The sequence below is a fragment of the Bombus affinis genome, chromosome 4 (assembly GCF_024516045.1).
Source record: "Bombus affinis isolate iyBomAffi1 chromosome 4, iyBomAffi1.2, whole genome shotgun sequence".
NCBI classification, from domain to species: Eukaryota; Metazoa; Arthropoda; class Insecta; order Hymenoptera; family Apidae; genus Bombus; species Bombus affinis.
Genome location: NC_066347.1, coordinates 12,881,341 through 12,903,184, shown reverse-complemented (window position 1 = coordinate 12,903,184; position 21,844 = coordinate 12,881,341). Strand labels below are relative to the sequence as shown.

Genomic DNA, 21,844 nt, shown 5'->3' with positions numbered 1-21,844 from the left:
TTACGTCCTTGAAATTCAGTGTTTCCGAGGGGAAGAAAAACGTCAAGTAACCCTGTCGGAAAGAACATACCTTTAGACGTGTAAGTGGCAATAGGTGGCAGGAACGAAGAGGACGCAAAGCCAGTGAAGTGCGTACGCGAGACCCTGCACGAGGGTTGTGACCGCACGCCTCCCTGATTTCTTCGCATAAATTAGCATAACTCGGAATCCCGTTTGGTAGAACTACGCGCTGTACGTACACACGACTTTCCATCGGTTCGGCAATACTTGGTGCACGTCCATAATCTCGTAGATACGGTACAAATCACGCGAATTACGAAAACAGTTGAAGTCTCTTAGATCCTAGCAAAAATCGCTCGTTAGTTGGATATCTTTGTTGTCTAAAACTTTCAACGCGATACTTACTTAAACACTGCGCAAGTTTAACTAATTACAAGCAAAAGAAATATTACAAAATCAATTACTCTTCCCTATTTACTAACGAATACTTGCATAGAAGTTACAATTTTAAAAAACGTTCTCATGGGAAGCCAAGTCTGTTAGAGAACACAGAAGAGAAAGAAAATGCAAGTTGATAAATGGCATCTGCGCAATCATAACTACCCCGTTGCTACCACCTCTCTGTCTCGTATTTCATCGTAAGTCCTCGAAAGCCACGATCGCTTTACGTCAGGCTGGAACAGCCTAAGTAGTTTCCGTGGGTTGGCCAACACAATTCGAGGGAAGCGAGTTTATCTTACGCGATCGTAAAAGTGAACTCTCGGCATCGTCGAGTATATCTGCGTTAACGATCGTTAAACTTACTTAAGCCAACGAGACGCTGCTAACATCTCGGAGGTCTGACGATAAAAACGGAAGATATCGGTCGTTAAAAATTAACGACGCGGATCCGAGTGCGTTCGCAAATGCTACAAAACGCAGTTTCCAGTCTTATCGATGATCGAGACCACTTGTATCCTCTCCAATTATATATCTTTGAGCCTTGCGTTGCTACTTTACTATTCCAGATTTGTACAACTATGATAAATAAGTATAATGTGCGTGTTGTGTAACAAATTTTGAAATTTCATTGCAAGTATCACGAAACGTGACTAGTTTGAACCAAATCTGATGTACAAGATATTTAGTGCGAGTGTATAGAGGCCAGAGGTATTTGAACAGTCAATTAGCCATTACACAAATGGATAATTCCATGTAAACGATGGTATAAATTTGCCGCAGAACGTCCCGAACGCCAGCGATATCGATCTCAGCCGGTGTTGCGTTTCAATTTCATTACTGTCCTCTCTGCTATGGTCAGGAATTTCCTGAACGATGTCTCGAAGCACAAGGTGAACGAGTTCGTGAAACAAGATAAATGGATAGACACGGATACGTAGACCAAGCACGATCTCTTTATTCGTTTCTGTCCGACACGAGTTTAGACATTGCGGGTAATACGATAACGACATTGCCATTGGGTAAAATACGCGCGTCCCTTGCTCGTCGGAAAATCATGCAGGGCTTCCACGCACGAGTGACCACGTGCGACACGTTAAGAGGATTCGATTCTATTCCCTGTGTGGTATTTGTGGCTGAGCAATGGGGCTTATTGCCATGTCTTTCTCTTGTTGTCATCGGAGAAGCTGGTTGACTTGTCCATTTGATAGCTATGAAATCTGATTTCAATAGGCGAGTAACCGTGTTAAAAATGACACGATTGGCGACGATTGTGGGCTTCTCGAGTCTCGCATTTGCGATACTTTTGTCTCTAATATTTCTAGGCGTAGGTTTCTTACGATTTCCTAACCGTAATAATCGACCTCAAATTTTATCAATAAATTTTAGGTTCACACTTTGAGAGTATCGATATATAATTGTCAATCCTAGAACACGAACAGTACATAATTCCAATTAATCGTCCCTATAATAATCAATAACTGTCATACTTAGGAACAGGAACGTGTTTTTAATCTAATTTAATTTCGAGCATACATATTAAACTCACCGAAACAAGCAGCGCTGCAGCCCGACGAGAAAAGTGTCTCGAATCGTCGTTCCATCTGGCCTCGAAAATAGACCTGAAACGAAAAAACAAGGCATTCAGCGAACTTCATCGTTATCGCGGAAAAAACTCCAACCTTCCAGATATTGGTCGTTCCATGATCGAATCGACATCGGTCAAATATTTTTCATTACTCCTTACCTTTCCTTTATTTCGGAAATTACGTTTAATCAAGCCAAGCGTCTTTCATTTAGTTAAAGTGTCGAGTAACTCGTGAATTTAGCGGCCCTCATTTGCGTGCCTCGAAGCGCAGTTATTCAAATACGCTGGCCCCGCATAATCCGTTGTAAACAGTTAATCCGATTTCGCTATTTTACGGTCGAGCATCGGATTGTCTTTGTTTAACTCCGATAGCCAGAGTCCTCTATTAACGCAAATCTTGCGGATATAAATCCTATTCTCCGAATGTATGCAAAGGAGGATCCACGATATTCGTATTACATATTGCATATGGTGTCGCGCGATTTTTATATTTTATTGTCGAACGCAATTTTCTTCGTGCTCGTCCCTACTCCTTCCCTATCGAGTTTTAACACTTTGACTGCAACGTTGGTGATATATTACCGGACACGGTTTCTCCTGTGACGCCACGGTGGTCACTGATGGCCGGAGCGCTTGAACTTCTTACAATTGTAAAAATTGTATGAAAATTGACAGTTAGGTCAATTTGAATATAACCTGTGAATAGAAGATACTTTGAAATAAAAAGTGCCCTATTGAACAATTAAACATTTCTATTAGAACATCAATAAAAAAAAATGAGGACAAATCTTGCATTTAACGGTGCACTGTGTTTGCATCCATATCTTTGAAGGGTAATCTACGAATATTATTATAAACACACCTTAGAAAATAATTGTAAATGCTGTTTTATAATCATATAATTGAAGTTAGAAGTGTGCACATACCTTACTATTACATATAGAATGAGCAAATACTGTTTACTAATATCCTCTACACGTTTCAACGATATATTCTGGACGTTTTGCTTACGACGAAATAACGAATGCGAATAGTTTGTTGAAATAAACCAAGCCTTGTTATAATATGTCGCTATCAACTGTTACCAAGGCGCCACGGTGGTCACCCATGACCACCAATGAGATAAACGGTTCATTGGAGAAGAATGTTGTCTTACATCGTCAATTTATTATTATTTTGCCATTATATACTTTGAATAATAAAAATACTCCCGTGGCGTCTTGAGCGAATCATGTGATTTCTGCGTGGCAGTCAAAGTGTTGATAGTTCTCAGGAAAAATTCAGACATGTCATTAAAGTAAAGGAAGTCTTCGTCTTTGATTTGGCCTATAAATACACGAAGGTAGCATTGTTTTGTAAAAGGAATACGATAAAATTTAGACGCATCGTTCGATAATTATATCGGAAATTGTAGGATGAAGCGAGGTATCGTTCGTCCTTCTGTGAATCTCGATGTAACGAAGGCTTTCGAGTTTTTCGATTCTCGGGAAAGCGAGGGTCTAAGTCGAAGCTACGCCGTATTATCCTACCGGCATGAAATCCACCCTCGGCTCACTGCAATTCTCGTTATAAACGAAGAAATCGTGGGTTGAGAAGTGGCAAAGGGTCGCGTAAAGTCGCGCAAGCTACGAGCTAGACACAATGTTACTCCTTATTTCAGGATTTATCGACGTGAGTTACGTGTCGCGTTTCCAAACTGGTCGGCGGGCGTGAGACTTAAACGCTTACCTCTTGATTGAATGCCAGGAGCGACAAAGGTCGTAAAGAAGGTTTAGAGGCAAAACAGTAATGCCGGTTTCCTTGGCAAGCATCGACAGCGCCCCCAAGCACACGCTGCTCCACACGTAAGCCGTCTGCTGCCTGGAACACGAAACGAGAAAAAATTTCATTTGATGCGTTTAGGATAGAATCCGGTCGTTAAGATGGAATTGTGTAACAGGAAGTTCCACAGTGACCATCAAAGTTTCCTGATATAAAAAGTTGACCACTTTAATGTAAAATTCGAAAGCGAAGCTACAGCCTCGACCCAGCTTAAAAATACATTCGAGATATTGTTATATTAAATATTGCTGCATCTTGAAATTTACGAACATTTTCAATTTTCATTGTATCCCTTTGACGGAGAATTCAGAATGAACGATTGAAGAGCTCTTGCATTTTGACATCGAATACAGGAAATGGAATTAAAAATTATATTAAATGATTGCTTTACGTATGATGAATAGATTCTCAATGTCTATGCACTCGTGGAGAATTAGGTCCAAAAATACCCAAAGTATAGCACTCATTCTATTGTAATAATATGTTGGGAATGAAAGAAATTGTTGATTAGATTACATTTATTTAGATATATCCATGAGAACATAGATTTACGTAAATATTTGCAATCTAATAATAAATTTAACTTAGGCAACTTTCATTGAATAACTCTGCAAACAAAAGTCCCACATCAATCCTAATTTTGTGTCTTAATTACGGACTCTTAGCGAAATTTTTATTCTAATTATGATTATCTCCATTAGTTTCGTGTTTTTCCGATATTTAATCAATCGACACGGATATCGCATAACTGATTAACAATATTCTAAACTTGTATTAACATTCATAGGATAATAATGTCATTTAAAACACGATATTTATAAAATTCTATTTAATTTGCTTCAGATTCTCGCGCAGAACACTGCAAAAGAATTAAAATACCAGTATATAACTGAGAGAATTGATAGAAACAGAAAAAAAGAGCTAGTTTCCTGGTTAATATTATTAAACGATGAACCGCTGTTTGATCGAGTATACGATGTTTATTCCTCTATTTCTCTCAATTTCAAATAGCAGCGGTTAACTCTCGCTGAAATGGAGAGTACACAATGTGCAACTGAGGTACCTTTTAATTCCATTTGTTATATACCGCAGTTAATCACTATGTTTCACTGCATTATTTTAACCGGAAACCTGAGTTTTCAGTTAACTCTCAAAACTCGTATACAACAGTGCGCTAAAATGTTCAAAATGTATCGAATGTATAAATAAATACCAAAATGTTTAAGAGGAAGTCTCGACCTCAGAAAGTTCATATAATTAATTCATAAAAATTTGATCGACTGAATATTTTAATGTATTGCAATTTACAAATTACATATACGTAATTTTCTAAAATATTCTGTTCTTCGATTAACGTGATTAATTTCATTAGCACAATGATTGCGCGTAGTTTACGTAAATAGCAAATTACCTAGTAATGGGTATCGCGATAGTAATTATCAAAAATATTTACTCCATCCTTTTTTTTTTTTTTTTTTTTTTTTGTTCCTGTTTTCGATGTCTAATAACAACTTATCCTACAAGCCAAGAAATACCTAATAACACGTCCAACAAAGAAAACTTATATACAGGAGGATTTGCGCTTTGTTTTGGTAAACACTGGTTGGGTCGTGGCAGTAGACTAAGCTTCTGCTTACATATTTTGTCTTTTCGTATACTTTGTATGGGTAAGGCGACGTTTGCAATATGGCTACAAACAACTTATGGTTCGAGCCACTCTAAGACTACTAGATAAAGGAATCAAACAAACAAAATCCGTGTCGAAACACTTGGTGATTTTATTATATAGTTATTAAAATTTCAAAAATATGACAGCTTACATTCACAAAATATTTTAATATATTTTATTTTACCTTTTTAATACACCTTGTTTCAAACTTTGTATTCACATTATTTACTAAATTTTTTATCGTTACATAGAATCCTAGATCGCAATGTATCAGGCGCATCACCTTAGCTGACACGGCCTTTGTTATATTATATTTATTGTTACGACCGTTCGCGGAAAAACGCGATCGCGAGAAAACGCGTCAACGAGAGGCGTAAATTCTCCTTACGATTTTGATAGTCGACGCCGCGAATCACTCGTTCCCCTGTTTCGATTAGGATAACAGAGGTAGTTCAAATGATTGTAACACTGAATTAACAGGGTTAATGTAAGCTTCTATCTTTAACGATATTTCAAATTGTAATTAACACGTTACAAATGATTTAACGATTCAACCAGTTTATTATTATAATTCGACTCGACTTTATAGTATTTCTCGACGTATTCGTTTGACTAAGCGACCTTGATTTTATTTCTCTGAACCTCTCGATGCGTTCGGTTTGATTCCTCGTATAATACTGATCGCCCTTCGATTTTTTCCTTTGTTTTCTCTTGCAGACGACCCCCACCATGCTCGGTTTTCGCGACCGTTCGCGCCTATGGTCACGTATGCCACCTGTATTTTCGAGCTATGGCGGGGAGACGCGGTCGCGAGAAAACGCGTAAATTCCCGTTACGATTGTAATAATCGACACCACGAATAGATCGATCCCCTTATTTCGATTAGGATAATAGGGGTGGTTGATGTAGTATACCGATTAACAGGGTTATAAAATTTATATTTTCCACAACTTTGTACACTGATGAGTTACAAATCACATCAGTTTGTTCCAACAACTTTGTAACGAAGATAGTTACGCTGGTGCGTATGTATGAGTTAAGTAAGCGACTGATCTAAGGGTGTAAACCCGGTCAAAGGCATGTTGATTGTTTGAAAGATGGAAAATCAGGGAAGCTCGGCGACGATGCCGTGACGAAGGAAAGCTAAGGATGGGTGTGTCCAGCGCACGGGATCATCGGATTTGTTGATCCCAATTTTGGCTAGAGGATTGAGGGAAATAGACTTCGTTCTTAATTGGTGATTTGCTATGTTGGTGGGTGAGGAAGGATGCCAACCGCCCTCGAGATAAAGTTGCTAGTGGGAAGACTCATACGCGAGAAAAGGCAACTTTCCCGCGTCAACCCATGGTGGACAATAATCTTTCGAATACGATTTAATGAAAGAATATTTGTCCGGTCCGAAGGACCTTAACTAGCAAATTCCTGGGATTATACCCTGGGAGGGTACTTGAGGCTATTGAGGGTACGCAGGAAGGATCTGCGGATATCTGGTTGCCACCTTGCCCGCGATGTGTGGCCTGGTCTAGGCAGAGTGTCGCCCGGCGTAACACCACCTTTTTTGCGTAGGTAAAATAACGGACCGAAGGCGAATCGACGATTTTTAGAACTCGCTGCTTGACGATAACTATACGCTTAGCGCTACATTGTGTGTACTCGCTGGTCATGTAAGACGATTTGTCTGCGACACTGTAGTACCAAAGGAGACGGTTAGGAACACGGCCTATAGTAAGCCTCGGGGCGTAACATATATATCGTCTTGAGTGTAAAACGAGAAATAACTTGAAAATATCGCTCCATCATCAAAAAGTTACACGCAATCGTATTAAGCAAGAAAGGGAAACGATAGTTACTGTTCGTTAAACCTTGGAAATTATACATTGCGCGTCGAAATATATGCACAGAATATGTGCATACAATATTAATTTTGTATTAGGTCATGCCATAAGTTCGTGCCGACTTTTGTGTATACATCTCATGTGTCGATTTATAAACATACGACGATAAGGGACCAATGCGCTTGAAAAATGGGAAGAAGTTGTACAACGAGAGGGGGATTACATTTTTTCATGAAACTGAAAGGTATGTAAACAATCTTAACATATATAACCGCTTGAAAAACGGCACGAACTTATGGGATGACCTAATAAATAACGTTGAATTACGTTTTGCCCGTGAGAAGTTCCTCGAAATAAGAACGTCTTCGATATTACACTATCTTTGTTATAGATGTAAATTATGCTTCGCCTATACTTTTCTCAAATTTGTGCAAATTATAATCCGTATTATTATATTATTACTGCGATCACTGTTAAATGAAAAATTCATCTCGATTATTATTAATTAATGAAAAAAATAAGCTGCTCTAAAAGAACCAAATACACCGATCGTACTTCGACTTTGGTCCTTCAATCTGATTAATGCGAGAAAAAGCACATCGTCAGATAGCAGTCAGATTCGAACCGTGACAAAACCAAACGAATGCAATAAGAAGCACAAAAGTTGCAGAAACGGTGGCTCGTATTTAAAGATTCTTTCACGCGACGCGAAATTTAGAAGGCGACTTTCTAGAACCACTATTAAAAAATTTACTTACCGGTCCGAAGGGTCGATCTAAATGAAATGACGGTTGAAAAACGTCCAAATTAAAAGATCGCTCGCGGAGTTAATAACGCATTCCTGGGAAAAATTAACGAGGATCATTATAAGGTATAATAAACTTAAGCTATCTTTGAATCATGGCACCGCAAGGAACAATTATATTCATTCTTCGCGAGATACATTTAAATTGCATTGTGCCTGGCCGGACGATCGCTGGAGAGTAGGAAAAAATATAGACGAAGAAAATGTGGCGAAAAGCCTCGTAATTCGATACGTACGACGAATAATGAAACCCCTTTGCGGAAAAACCAGCCCGTGTTAAATTCGGATTTAAATCCATACCTTCTGTCGATATTTTTGCGAAATTAATAGTCGTAAAATTGTAATTTCTCTCTGACTAACCTGAACACGAACTGAAATATCGCGATATTTCCTTAACCCTTAAGGAATTTAAACGTTCGAAAAAATTTCATTTCGCCTGCTTTCATCGAGATAATTCGAATTTGCATTTAAATTGCAAAAGAGAAGAACGACCGGCAAAAATATCATACTCGCAGAAGGATTATTCGGAAAGTACAAAGAAAAGAGGTAAAGATATACGAACGTGAAACCGGCAGAGATTAAACGATACATATATTTCCTTTGAAAATAAGAAAAACAGCATACGTAACGTTCGAGCGTTCGGCCTTACTACGTACAACTAACCAGAAAGATGTTTCAACCTTTACTCAAGGTAAATTGTTATTAAGAAAGTTCGTGACTAGTCATTGTAAAGTGACAGCTCCCTGGAATGTTACCTTTCGAGCCGGAGTAGAGGAAAGTTAAAGATATATCGTCGATAACAATGGCGTTGAGAAACTCGTCGGTCGTTTCTTTTCTTCTTTCTGTTTCCTTTTTTCATCTTACTGAAAGAAGCTACAGTTCGCCGAGAACTATTTCAACTTCTTGAAATTAAATTAGGATATCTTTGAAGCGCGGCGTCGGCATGCAAACTTCGAGAAGGTCGGAAAGCAAAGCAGGCGAGGAGCTTCTGAACGAATGTGAAAGATAATTTTGTTTTTAACGGAACGAGAGGCAAGGGGAATAGAAAAAAGTGAGAAAGAGACGGGAAAGGGATAATACAAGGATATATGTATATATCGATAGTAGCAATTACGCGTTCGAGAAGTTTGGAAATACACATTTTCCTCCGCCGAAACGAAATTGAAATTCACCAGATCCAGATAGCTTCCTCTTCTCGCATTTCACGGTAAATTAAACGATCATTTAAATTCCCTCTCTCGTTTATACTTTTCATCGGTTCAATTCGGATTTATTCTTTTCGTTTCATATCTCGGACTGGAATTGTTATTACAATTATTCTCCATGTTCAGGTGAAATACTCTAAAAATTCAATGGTTCTCGTGCTTCAAGCTTTTAATGCGTTATATTTTTGGATCGGAGAAGTTAAACGTAACCAGTACTGCGCACCAATATCCTGTTAAACTTCGTAGAACTCGCTTTACTATGACATTTCCTATTCTTTGTTCAACTATTTTTATTCTGTACCGTCTATTTGCAACACTTACTTAGAATAACGACTAAGGAAATAATGAATACATTTGTTACCTGTTAGCTAAAACGAATAAATCTTTCGTAGGATCGTTCGAAAAATTTGATAAGGAAGATTTGGAAAGACGTTTGGCACAGACGAGCACATATAGTAATTGTTGTTGATTGACACAAATATAGAGAATAAATTTCTCTCTCGCCTAACAAACGAAACAAAGTGAAATTAGATGGGCAAAATACCTAAGGAACAACGAACAAGCGAACAACAAATTGGAATAAAATTTTATTGCCAGTCCTGTCGAGTAACTCAATGTCAAATGAAATCGACAATTTGTACATATTACATCGTTTACGAATCATTCGCGTTATCAAATTATTTAACGCTAACAACACTGTCTAAGGAATGAATAGGTCGACTTCCATTCAAATCCCTTCCAATCTACCTAAAGAAAGAAACATCTCGTTCTTCGGCTACGTTCTCATCTAGGTACACTCAAGTTTCAGCAACGAATGGTCTAAAAGCGAAATGGCACCAGATTTCGAAGGATCGGGTTAACGCGGAACAAGCCCACCAGGAGGTAAAAGCGCAAACCATGGGATGGTAAAAACGGCGAGAACGTCCAGAGCAGAGCGACGCGGCATTTCTTACAATTTACATCAAAGCTCGGTAAGTAAGATTAATGAACGGTTGTCGTAACGAGGCGGAGTGCCGAGTTCCGTCTGAGACGGCAAAAACAGTATGGTCGTATGCTCGCGCCTGAAAACGGAGGATTACGCGCAGAAATTATTACTTATTGGATATTCGGCCGGTAATTATCACCGTGGAAAGAAATTGAAATGGAAAAAAACAACGGCGTTTCATAAATTGTAAGTTCGATTAAAGGAACGAATGACCAAACGAGATAACAATTTAAACGGGCAAAAGGTCGTTGATCTTATGATTTATCGGACCATGCTCTGTGTTCAAAAATGGATTCATCAAGCTAATGAATGCAGCTGTTCGTACTTGAAATAGACGGTTCTTTCTTCGAGGGGATTGGTGGACTGCTTAATTGTGAGTGATTTAAAAGTTCCGCTCAGATCGCTGATGTTTAACGAATAGCTTAATAATTCGAATTTTTTAACCACGATAGACGTTTTATCACACGAACACGTATAATTCGATCCACGTATTAATGTTATTACGTTCTCGAAGATGAAAGATCAGTGTAAAAGGATTTTGCTCAAAGTTATTTATTTTAGGTCGAGTGGAACAGATCAAGATTGCATGAGAATCGGGGCATCGTATATAAAGCATTCATATCGAACGTACGTACAGACGTTTCTTGGCATTATCTTGCACATTTTGTAAAATATTCAAGATATTATGTTCGTATATATACGTACATAGGACCGAAGTACATAAACATAGGGTAAATAATGTAATCATACGATATCGTGTATTAATTTTATGCAAAGTGAACTATTTTCCTATACTTGAGGAGAAAAGCTAGTTAATATACATATCTGAAGCCTTGAGAGCAAAAGTAGTTTAACCCCAATACTCAAGAAGCTGAGTAATTCGCTATCTAAAATAGATGCGACCACAAAATATTCATTGCACGACTGATTCCGTTAAGTTATCCGACACTGATTTGAACAACACGAATCCCTCGCATTCTCATACTACTAGACCAATACAGGTTATTAGAATAAATTAATGCTATAAACTCATGATCAATTTAGAAAAAAAACGTAGCTTAGTTCATTTTTCCTCTTCATGCTTTAAACATCCGACTGTCGCATCGAACCTCCATCAAATTTCTATCGCAACTATCAGTTACTACGTATTTTTGTGCATTTATGGAAAGTTTAGTTACAAGAACGCATAGAATATACATAGTATGCAGAAATATGTAAAATATCCAAAGTAATATAGATTAGTCGTTAGAATATTTGGGTCGTAAAACGTTAGTACGTGTATCTTTGCTCGGGTTCCGCTTTTTTCACTGTGCTCGTAAAACATCCTCGTAGCTATTGGGTTGACAACTAAGTGATTACAAATTTTGTCATTACCTCCTAATGACAATAGTACATTTCGCGATTAAATTACTTCAAGCTTGCGTAAATATTTTATTCTCAAATGCAGTCCGAATAATCAATCCTTATTGCTGTGTCTAACTATGGTTAGAGAGAGGTTTGAATGGTTGAAAAACGTCGACGAAATAGCAGAGTAATAAATGGAGAAAGCGAAGAATTCGATGGAAGAGTGCGATCAACGTAAATCGTTAGCCACTTAATTTCTTGGCAAGTATGCATAATGCAGCATAAGCAGCCGTGGAAAAGGAGATTCGTTTCGAATCGACGGATTTAAAAGGTGGCAATTACGCGGATAAGGAAAAGTATCGTCACTGAAAGGACGGGCTAAACCAAAGGGAAATGGAAAAGCGGACGAATGGATCCCGTGGATTCCGAGACAACCGCTTTATCCAAGCATCCAGCTGTCAATCGATCGACTCAACGATGGCTTTGCTTTTCGTTCCAAAAGTTTTTCCAAGCGCTATCCTCCTTTCTGGGTATTTGCTGGTTTGAAACGTTCGACGAATAGAATCACGAGACTTTTGGAATAGATCGTACAGCTTTGAATTTTACGAATTGAGAAAAAATTAAGATCGATACATGGCGAAAAAGAACAGATTTCGATGGTCGCTTTTGTATGCAAATAATATCCATATACATTTCTCTCGCAACAAGTAATTCGAAACAGTAATCCAAGTACCAAAGCAAAAGCATCATTTTCTTCAAAATTAAAATTTACCGTTAAACCGCGTTTAATTTAACGCTCAACGAACAGTTGATCGATTATTCCTGTAAAACTATGGACGAAGAAAAAGGCCGATACAACGATCCAAGCATTCGGCGGTATTGTAACGTTCGCTAACAGTCGAATACGTTTGTGTAATTCGACGAACGATGTCACTGATTTCGAACAATAAACGTTTGTTAGCAAACGTTTCGCATTCTTCCTCTTACTCTTTCACCCCCTTCCGCGCGTCCGCCCCCTTTTTAATACAAATATTCATTCGAGATTCATTACCTAAAAGCCCGAGGGTTGACACACTGACCCGTTTCAACGGTCATTTAAACAGAGCAGCCATTTACCTCGCCGTTTACCAGTTATGCACCTTCGCTTCTCTCGATATACCGCGTATTTTACACGGCTCGCGCCGCTATCTCGATATTTGTTTCTCTTATTTCCATCGAGGGGAAAAAACGCGCATTCGCTCGACGTCGAGAGCGCCGCGATCGATTGCAATACGAGCTGGTTTTTCCCCTCATTTCAAACAGGCCCGTGTTGCCCCGCGAAAGGTTCAAGTTTAATTACGTAGCCGTCCGGCGTCGAAATTCATTTCACCGAACAGGCCGCTGTTGCTTTCGTTGGATAACGTTCTCACGGCGGAGGTCTCGATTTGAAAAACCGGTCGTATCGGATGCTTGATAAAAATGTTACGAGTTTTGCGAAAGCGGAACTAAGGATGCGACCCTGTTAAACTATTTTTAACGCGCTGTGTTCTTTCAATGATTTTTTGCTCGATAGGTTCATTGACACTTGAACGAGACACGACAACGTAATTACGATGGTCGTAATATCGATTTCATGATAGTGCCAAAGAGTATATTAGTAAAAGGTGCTTACAAGCGTATACATTCACAAATCTGTGTACGTATTCAGTTTTACATTATCGTTATTAATTGAAATTAACTTTTCGATGTCACGTTCTCAGTACACTTATCGACCCATCCGCTTATCAATCAGTCTATCGCTACCATAGTCTGGCGATAAAAATCTCTTAAAAATACTCTTCTTTCAATCTCTGTCTTCGTATTCCCCCAAAAGAAGGCAGAAGACACAACCCCTAAAAAGAACAAAAATAAAGCTTCAACTTCGGAAGAACGCTTTAATATACCATGACGGGAGTCAGGCAAGTCAAACGACCCCCTCCAAGTGCCCGAAGTCGAGCGACGAACTAGCCGTTACATCGCTTACCATGCATAAGTCCGCAATCCTCTTACACCGACGATAAAAAGATTTCCGCGGTAAGTTCGCGGGATCGTGCTCGTAAGCACTTTATATTTTCACGTTTAAGGATCGATATAAACGACCAAAGGGGGAAAGTTAGAGAGGATGAGGAACGCTCGAAAGCGATCAACCAGCCGGCATACACTATAGTTGGCTGTCGCTTCGGGGCCCGAGGGAGTAAATTAGTTTAGTTTATAATTTCCACACACCGCCTAGTCGCTCATGAGAATAAATGGGCCGTTGTTTCAACGTCAGATTGGCGTCGTCTCAACGGTTAGCGACGCTCGACGTCGCTGACGTACATACGTACGTATCTGCACACCTGGTAAGTTCTATGGTTCTATGAAATTATGGCTGTATTATGGCCTCTGGCACGCTACCTTATTTAGTTACTCGCAACCTGAACGCAAGAACAAACAGAGAGGATCGCTTTTGTTATTCTTTTGATACGGATTTTCACGGGCTGACGTCCGTGAATTTTTCGCTAGAGCGTCCTTTGCTGGATTTGACGTTTCAACGACGATGAATTTGTAATACGACAATGCGTCAGTTGCTAATAGACAAAGCAAGGAATCATTATCGTTGAATGATGGTTTTTTAAGAAAATAATAAAGGTAGAAGCCTAGTTTTGTCTGTTAAGTATCGCCACCGATACTCGACGATATCTTTAAATTTCGTACGCATAGAAATCTGCAATCTGATTATTACATTTGGTAGGGAGCATGTACAATAAATTAGGAAACGTTCTTATAGTAAATTCAACTTCGTTTCACTTCGTTTAATTTAACTACGAGTAAACAATTATGACGAAGCAAGTGGACGAAAAGTAATTATCACTGGATCAGGATTATTGTTTTGTATGGACCTATTGTTGTTATATAAAATTACACTCACCCATGGTAAGCGAGAAACGACAATAAGAAGAAGATGCAAGCGAGTACGTCTGCTCGTCCTACGATGCCAGTTACCTGAAACAAGAAGAAAATGTCATGAAAATCTGATATACGAGTGTCGATATAAGATAAGTGTCGAATAGAATCAGAAATTATATAAACTGTATCGCGCAAATAAATTATTTTGTATCAGAAATATTAAAAATCGTCGCAGAACCAAACTACCCGAATGATCGGTTCCACGCGGAAACATTAATACCAAAGTGGTAAATCTGTAGATTCTCGACACAAGAACCGAGAAGCTAAATCGAAGGGCACAATGGACGTTCGAGCCAGTGCGAAGATCTTGCAGGGTAGGCGGTGGACTGAAATTGGATTTGGCTGTGTAAAACGAAAAGGCCACGACGCGCCAGAAAGCCAACGAGGGGATCCCTTTCACGGGACAAACGACGAGGAACACGGCCATGTGATCCAAAGGGCCAGGCACGAATTGAAAGAGAAGAGAAGAGAGCCTGGCCAAGTTATTGACAGTTCGCCACCAGTGAATAACCGTGCTTCCCGAAGATCGTCTTGAGCTACCGGCTCGGATGGTGCCAAGATTCTCGAGGATCACCTCGATCCATAGATTCGTATGTGCCACTGGGTGGCCTCAGCATCTTCCGTTTTTCGTTTTATCCTTCTTTGTTCCGCTCCAACGCTCCCTTTTCCTTTCATTCTCCTTCATTCAGCGGGTTGCATCTTAGAAATTTACGGACATCGTCCATTACGACGAATCGGTCAACCATACCCAACGAATTAATTCTGAGATTCTCGCGCCGCTGATACGGGCACTCGAAATGAGAAACCGAAAGTCCCTTTCGTAGGATTTCAATTAGTTTATTTACAATGGATTAAACAGATGTTGGTTAAACAGAAAACGTTGGTTATTTAACATGAACTAAATACAATGACGTACTATAATTAAGACAACTAAATAGTTGATTTGCAACTCTCGTCACTACGGTTCCAACGTTCTCCCTCACGCGGACCACACTCTCTCGAGAACGCTAACAACGCTATCTCCCTGACTTCTCGATTCACACACTCTGACTTCTCAACTAACACCGACTATTAATTCGTCTTTCTCCCTTAGCATCCCTTTGTCTTTTATCTTAGCCCCATCACGCACGTGTTCCGCAACCGCTCATGGCCAGGATCACGCAGGCCATTTCCGCGTAACTATTCGATCGAAGGGCCGATGATACATTGTTGGACCTATCGACACTTCGATTTTCTCGCGGCATTGTTTATGGTTCGTCCGATATCTCTTAGGCCTTTCGTTCACGATACTACACTTTTAATTCGTAGCTTTCGAACGAGAGCTTGTTAAACGGGATCGTTTCGAAGAAGTTTGAATCGAGGTCCGGGGGAATTGATCTTCCGATCTACGATACGGTCCCTGCACGCGCGCATGCAGCTACCGTCATCCAGTCTAACAACTATTCCGCGTTAATTTGCGACACCGCACCGTCTGCAGAAACTCGCGTCTCTATTGTTGGTTGGGTAGACGAATTTTCAATTTCGGTTAATCGATAGTTGTAATCAACTTTGTTACTTTCGTGATAACCTGCTTACGTTTGCGGTAACGCTGTTCCATTTGCCGCTATCGCCGAATGCCAACTTGTCGCGAACGTTGTGAATTGTTTGATGGAAAAATAGACGAACGGCGGGAACACGCAACGAACGAGTGTGGGATATATTTTGGAAATTTACGGCTAATTGTGTGAAACAAGTCGCAAATATGTCTCTTACATGACGTTATTGCTCAGAATATAAGCAACTTTTATACAACCATTATAACATCGAACTATACTTACGATATATAGTCAGAGTTATTCGTTATTAATTGCGCACAATGACTTGGATTATCCTTTCGTCAAAATTTCCAGTATGTACGATTAAACGAGGTGAAAAGACGAGATTATAGTTTGTAATTAATTTCTTCGATGATTCTTGAATAGCGCCAATTAAAGAAAAGAAAGAAAAAGGTTCCACAATCTTTAACCTTTTCTGTAGCTTTTTTTATTTCTCTAACAAGTGCTATCATCTACTTTTAACAATTTAAGATACGGTAATATTAATTTAGAAATAAAGAATTACATATTTTACGCGAGCTATGAGAATGTTGCTATTTGTATTCTCATGTACATGTGTAATATCGCAGACGATTTTTGCATCGGAGAATAAATTTTAATAGATACACAGAACAAAGATGAATTCTCTACTAAACAGAAATACAAATGTTCAACTGTAATTGAATCTTCCAGAATATAAGTTAAATAAAAAGATAAAAAAATAACTCTGTTATAACCCTTTGCAATACTAATAATTAAAATATAATATTTATAAAATTTTCTAGAATTCAAACCTTTTGTGTATCTTCGATAATACGATAAATAATCGATAATAATCGATAATAATACGATAATAATCTTTTTTTTTGTCAGACTCAACGCTTTTTACAGAATTAAAAACATTGAAAAACGTCTGAGTTCGAAAATCAGATAGGAAATCTCCTAGGGGAAAATGTTATTTCACTTTTCCAATTTAATCTCGTTCGTTTCCACGCATATTACATCGTCAATCGCGAAACATTTAATTTCGTTAAATTTTGGTCCGGCGATTGGTGAAATTAGGTGAACGTCAAGCATCGAAACGTTACATCTTTCTATTCAGCTATATTAATTTCTCATTGACGCGTGGCACACCATGATTAACAATGTACAGATACGCGTATTCTCTGCGTTCGAAAAATGATTAACGTTTGTCTGGGAAATTTCGAAGTTTCCCCCGTATCATTAAATTCTCATTATTATTAACTGTCCTGTACGGCAATAAATTACGTCACCGTTAATGAAGCGCCGTTGCATACGCCGATCCGCTAATTTCATACATTTTATGGATGGTTCAAGGATGCACGAAAGCAAAACCGATACAGTTGCTCGCGTTATTATTAAATTTCGACTATAATTGCGACCGTGATGGACATTGATGAATATGACTTTCAACGTGGCCGGCTACATCAGAAAGCAATAAATCAATCCCTTTCCCTTCGGATGATGAAAAGAAACGAAAAGAATACAGGAAAGATATCGAGCTCTTCCACCAAGGGAGAACGATTTAATGAAACGTTAATTGCATTCCGCATGGTTACTTATTAGAAACGTGCTTCGATTGTCGTCGAAGCTACTGTTGCTCGAAATGTACATTTCTACATAGGCAACATCGAGAATTTTCTCGAAAATTAATTTATGAAATTTAGCTTACATCGGATTGTTTCAGATCACTTTGGTTATTTTATATGTTTTTGCACGTTAGGTATATGCATTTTGTAGACTTTTGGGACCCTAGATTTCCCAAAAAGGCATAAATATCTACAGTCTGATAGTTATACGTTTAAGCAATATTTGGAAACGAAGCATAAAATGTATATTCGCGAGAATCTTATATTTCAGGGAGATCTGCGAAAGGAAGGTGAGACAAACAAGTAAAATTATCTTAATAAAATTTGATTATGTTCTCTCGTATGATCCATTATACCGTTTGCATATTGCGATAAACTAGTTGGCTTCAATTTTATTGCTATCAGCGAGCATCGTTCTAATCTCGGATCTTTCGCGGCAATACAATATTATCTAAGTGACACGACGTATCGCGTTTTACGAGTTATAATAGCAATTCAGGGCGTGAGATTCATCACAGGTAAATGGGCCAAAACGAAATCGGTATAAGATAAACAACAAGTTGACATTTTCCGAGGACCCTGTCCTTCGTCCTCTTATCTACCCTATCCGCTTAGTGGAAGGAACTTCGAGGAAAATCTCGGACGTGGAACAATACTCCGTCAACGTCAAGGGGATGAGAAAGGAGTCGAAAGTGGTCTCGACGAGGACCAAGGAGCCATAAACGAAGGGTCTACTTAAGATAACAGAGATTACTCTGGCCACTTTGTGATAGATTCTTTCACGCGCCTTCAATGTCCCTCGAATTGATGGCCAGGGATAATGGGTAATTTCGAAAAAAACACCAACCGACGATTAACCTAAGTGGCGGCTCTACCCTCAAGTGGGAAAAACGGATTAAAACGAACGTTGTGCAATCGAGAGAATTTTTGGGCTTCTCTGAACTCTTGTAACGCTCGTTATAATATTCAGAGGGTGAAGCCAACTTTTTTTACGTAGATCCTTCCCCTCTAACTGTGGTTAGAGAAATATGAATCTGCAAAATTATGAATCCTATTTTTCCAGTTATATTCATAAAATTCTGCATTTACATAAATATACAAAGTCTACTAATCGCCTCTATCCGTTCTTTAAAAACGTTCATCGTTATATCCGGGTCATTCGTATATTGTTCGATTCATCAAGCGAAATAGTACGAACGTGGAATCACGGGAAAATAAGAATAAGATCATGCGAATGACGTTATACGCGATACTTAATAAATTCTCAAGTTGTCGAAGATCGCTGGTTCTCGTGGAAGCGGATAGATGGAAGTAGACGAAGCCGGGAGGATGCGGTGGTTGATACGTTCGTTCAAGTCGACGCCAGTTTGCTCCAGTTTGTACTTAGCTCAACTCCATTACCATCTCACTCGTTCAAGAGTCCTAATTGATTATATGAGGCGGTAGTTCCGTAGCAGTTCGCTCGTTACTCGGAGGTGGCTTATCCGCCCTCTTCTTCTTCCGGCCTCGAGCTTTCTCCTCGCAACTCCTCCACGCTCTTTTATATCGGATTGCATTCCTTTTACTTTCCCGCGCCTTTCCGTAGTCACAGACGCGCGTAATTAACGCGAGAATTCCGAGGGCTAAACAGACTTGTCGGAACGGTCGATTCCTTTGATTTCCAACTCTACCACGTAACGCGTTTACCTCTGCAGATCTATCTAAATCTTCGAATACTTGCCAACTTCGAGAGAATCCGGTTTCATCGTTATCTTCTCTCGGATATCGCGAATATTACTAGGTCAGTTCTTCGTATCGTTTCTTTAGAATTATATCCTATAAATATTTATTTGTACGTTATGTTTGCATTTTGTATTTATTTGTATTTTATTTGCAAATTATGAATGTTATAGGGAAGTTTTGTACCTTGATAACGTATACGTTATTAATGTATAGATATGAATATGTTAATCTATAATCTATAATGTTAATCTATAATGTACAATTAATATAATATGTGTGGTAACGGAGGATCAAATGTGGTTAGCCATGTAACATCAATATGGCAGGAAATTAATTAATTCCGCTATATCGTGTAACATATCGCGTTAATAATTAGCGACATTAAGGAGTACTGTAACCTGTATATGTTAATAACACAGCTTAACCCAGTGATTTATGAAATTAGAAGCAACACAGTGTTTTCTTGTTTTTGTTACGATTATTTTGCCTATTATTGCAATAATTTGGAAATGACTGTTATAATCTTAGTTCGGCAACTACTATATTAAATAATTTTTACTGTCGCTTTACACGATACCGATTTCAATATTTTCTACATTTAACGATATTTACGTGAAACGACTCTGCAATTAAATTATAATACTACGTTAATAATCGCTGACTAGAGAATTGATAATTCGTTGAAAGTACACGAAAGTTCACGATTAATTCAATTTCTTCGTCTAATAAAAAATAAATTTCGATAGAAATATAAAATCCAACTAGAAACTAGTAAAGAGAATATTCTGTTAAAGACTTACTATGTATCTGTGACTATCGAGAAAAGTAGATATTCTCCAGAGATTAATTCCACATTCAAGACATGCCTGTGTGTCAGTTACTTATAATGGTTCTACTTTATTAGACGATTACAGCCACTGCATATTTGAACCTTTTGAAAGCGAAACTGATAAACTCCACTTTTCCTAAACGTCTCAAGTTGGTTAACCAGGTATGGGATTAATTTTCAATTATCAGGAAACGTATGGACTTAATTGCACAGATTCGTTCATCGTAAAGTGACAGCATAAACGTACAGAATTCCTCGACATCTTTACTCCCAATTTTTTCCTGCTAATTGGATCGTATCTTGAACGAGTGGACGCGAGTAGTCGGGATTATCTTATCGCAGAATATAATGAAAAAGTATCTGCTTTTAAAGATAAAAAGCGAGCCTTTACAACATACTGCGACGTAATATACGACTGATATGAGACTGTCTGTTTTATCATTTTATGGAATTATCAGGGTAAAGTATACGCATTTCGGGTCCTCTTTCTGTAATGTATAACTTACGTCTTTGATACCAGTTGGATTTCATGGAAATTCAACTTTCCCTTTATAGAGCAGAGGAGATATTAGAACCTCCTTCTCGTTTTTTTTTATCTTTCCGCATGTACGATACAGTTCATGTGTTTGATTTTTGTAACAAGCGAATATAGGCGAAGGAAGCTGGGAAGGATCGAGATAGAATTTCGGGTATTCAAGGTTCCTGCTTTTCAATGGCGACCCTGGAATGCAAATTTATGATGGATGCGGTAGACATTAAATAGACTCGAGCTGGCGGGATTAACGACCGCTTCTCCCAAAATTGAGAACGTATGCGGTGTCTTCACGTGGAATTCTAATACGTAGCATGAATCAGGTTGCCGTAGGACGTATATATAGTTATCCCTACCTTGCAATTTTCACTGGCACTCGCAGTCTCGTAAGATCATTAAAAATCTGTGATATATCGTACAGGTAAAGGAAACACGCGCTTGTGTACACAAGTACACGTAGTATTTATAAGGATATTTATATGATGTTATATACAGCATATCTATTACACCTCAACGGCTTTATGGAACAAATGGAAAAGCCTTCACAGTTGTGCAGATTTTAACAGGCATGCGATTTAACCAAATAGAAGATATTACCACATCATAGAGCAGCTTGCACAAAAGCAACGACGAAGTCGCGTGATTCGTGGTTACGCGTTGCGGGCAATCCGCTGCTTTAATATTACAGCGGTCTTTATTAAACCTTCATCTTCTTACAAGCTGCCAACTCCATTCTCGACTGTATCCCTTGGATAACGACGTCGTTACCTTCCCTCGAATTTCATTCGCGAAAACTGCTACCGAAAAGACGAAGGGGTGGCTGAGAACGCCGGGGCCAATAATCCTTACTGCTACAACAAGCTTATTAAGGACGTTAAGGCGTTTATAACGCGGCGGTTTGGGACGTGACAATATCGTCT

General features: G+C 38.7%; 1 protein-coding gene across 4 annotated transcripts in view; it reads right to left on the bottom strand.

The window, feature by feature from the left end:
• LOC126915074 (protein O-mannosyl-transferase TMTC1-like) overlaps window positions 1-21,844 on the bottom strand; it is a 269,186-nt gene that overhangs the window by 107,045 nt on the left and 140,297 nt on the right. For all 4 annotated transcript variants that reach the window (XM_050719431.1, XM_050719427.1, XM_050719429.1 and 1 more), the window contains exons 3-5: window positions 14,620-14,693; window positions 3,755-3,886; window positions 1,988-2,060 (exon numbers count right to left, since the gene is read on the bottom strand). In XM_050719431.1, the coding sequence (XP_050575388.1) occupies window positions 1,988-2,060; window positions 3,755-3,886; window positions 14,620-14,693 (279 nt within the window). The remainder of the gene's footprint in view (window positions 1-1,987; window positions 2,061-3,754; window positions 3,887-14,619; window positions 14,694-21,844) is intronic.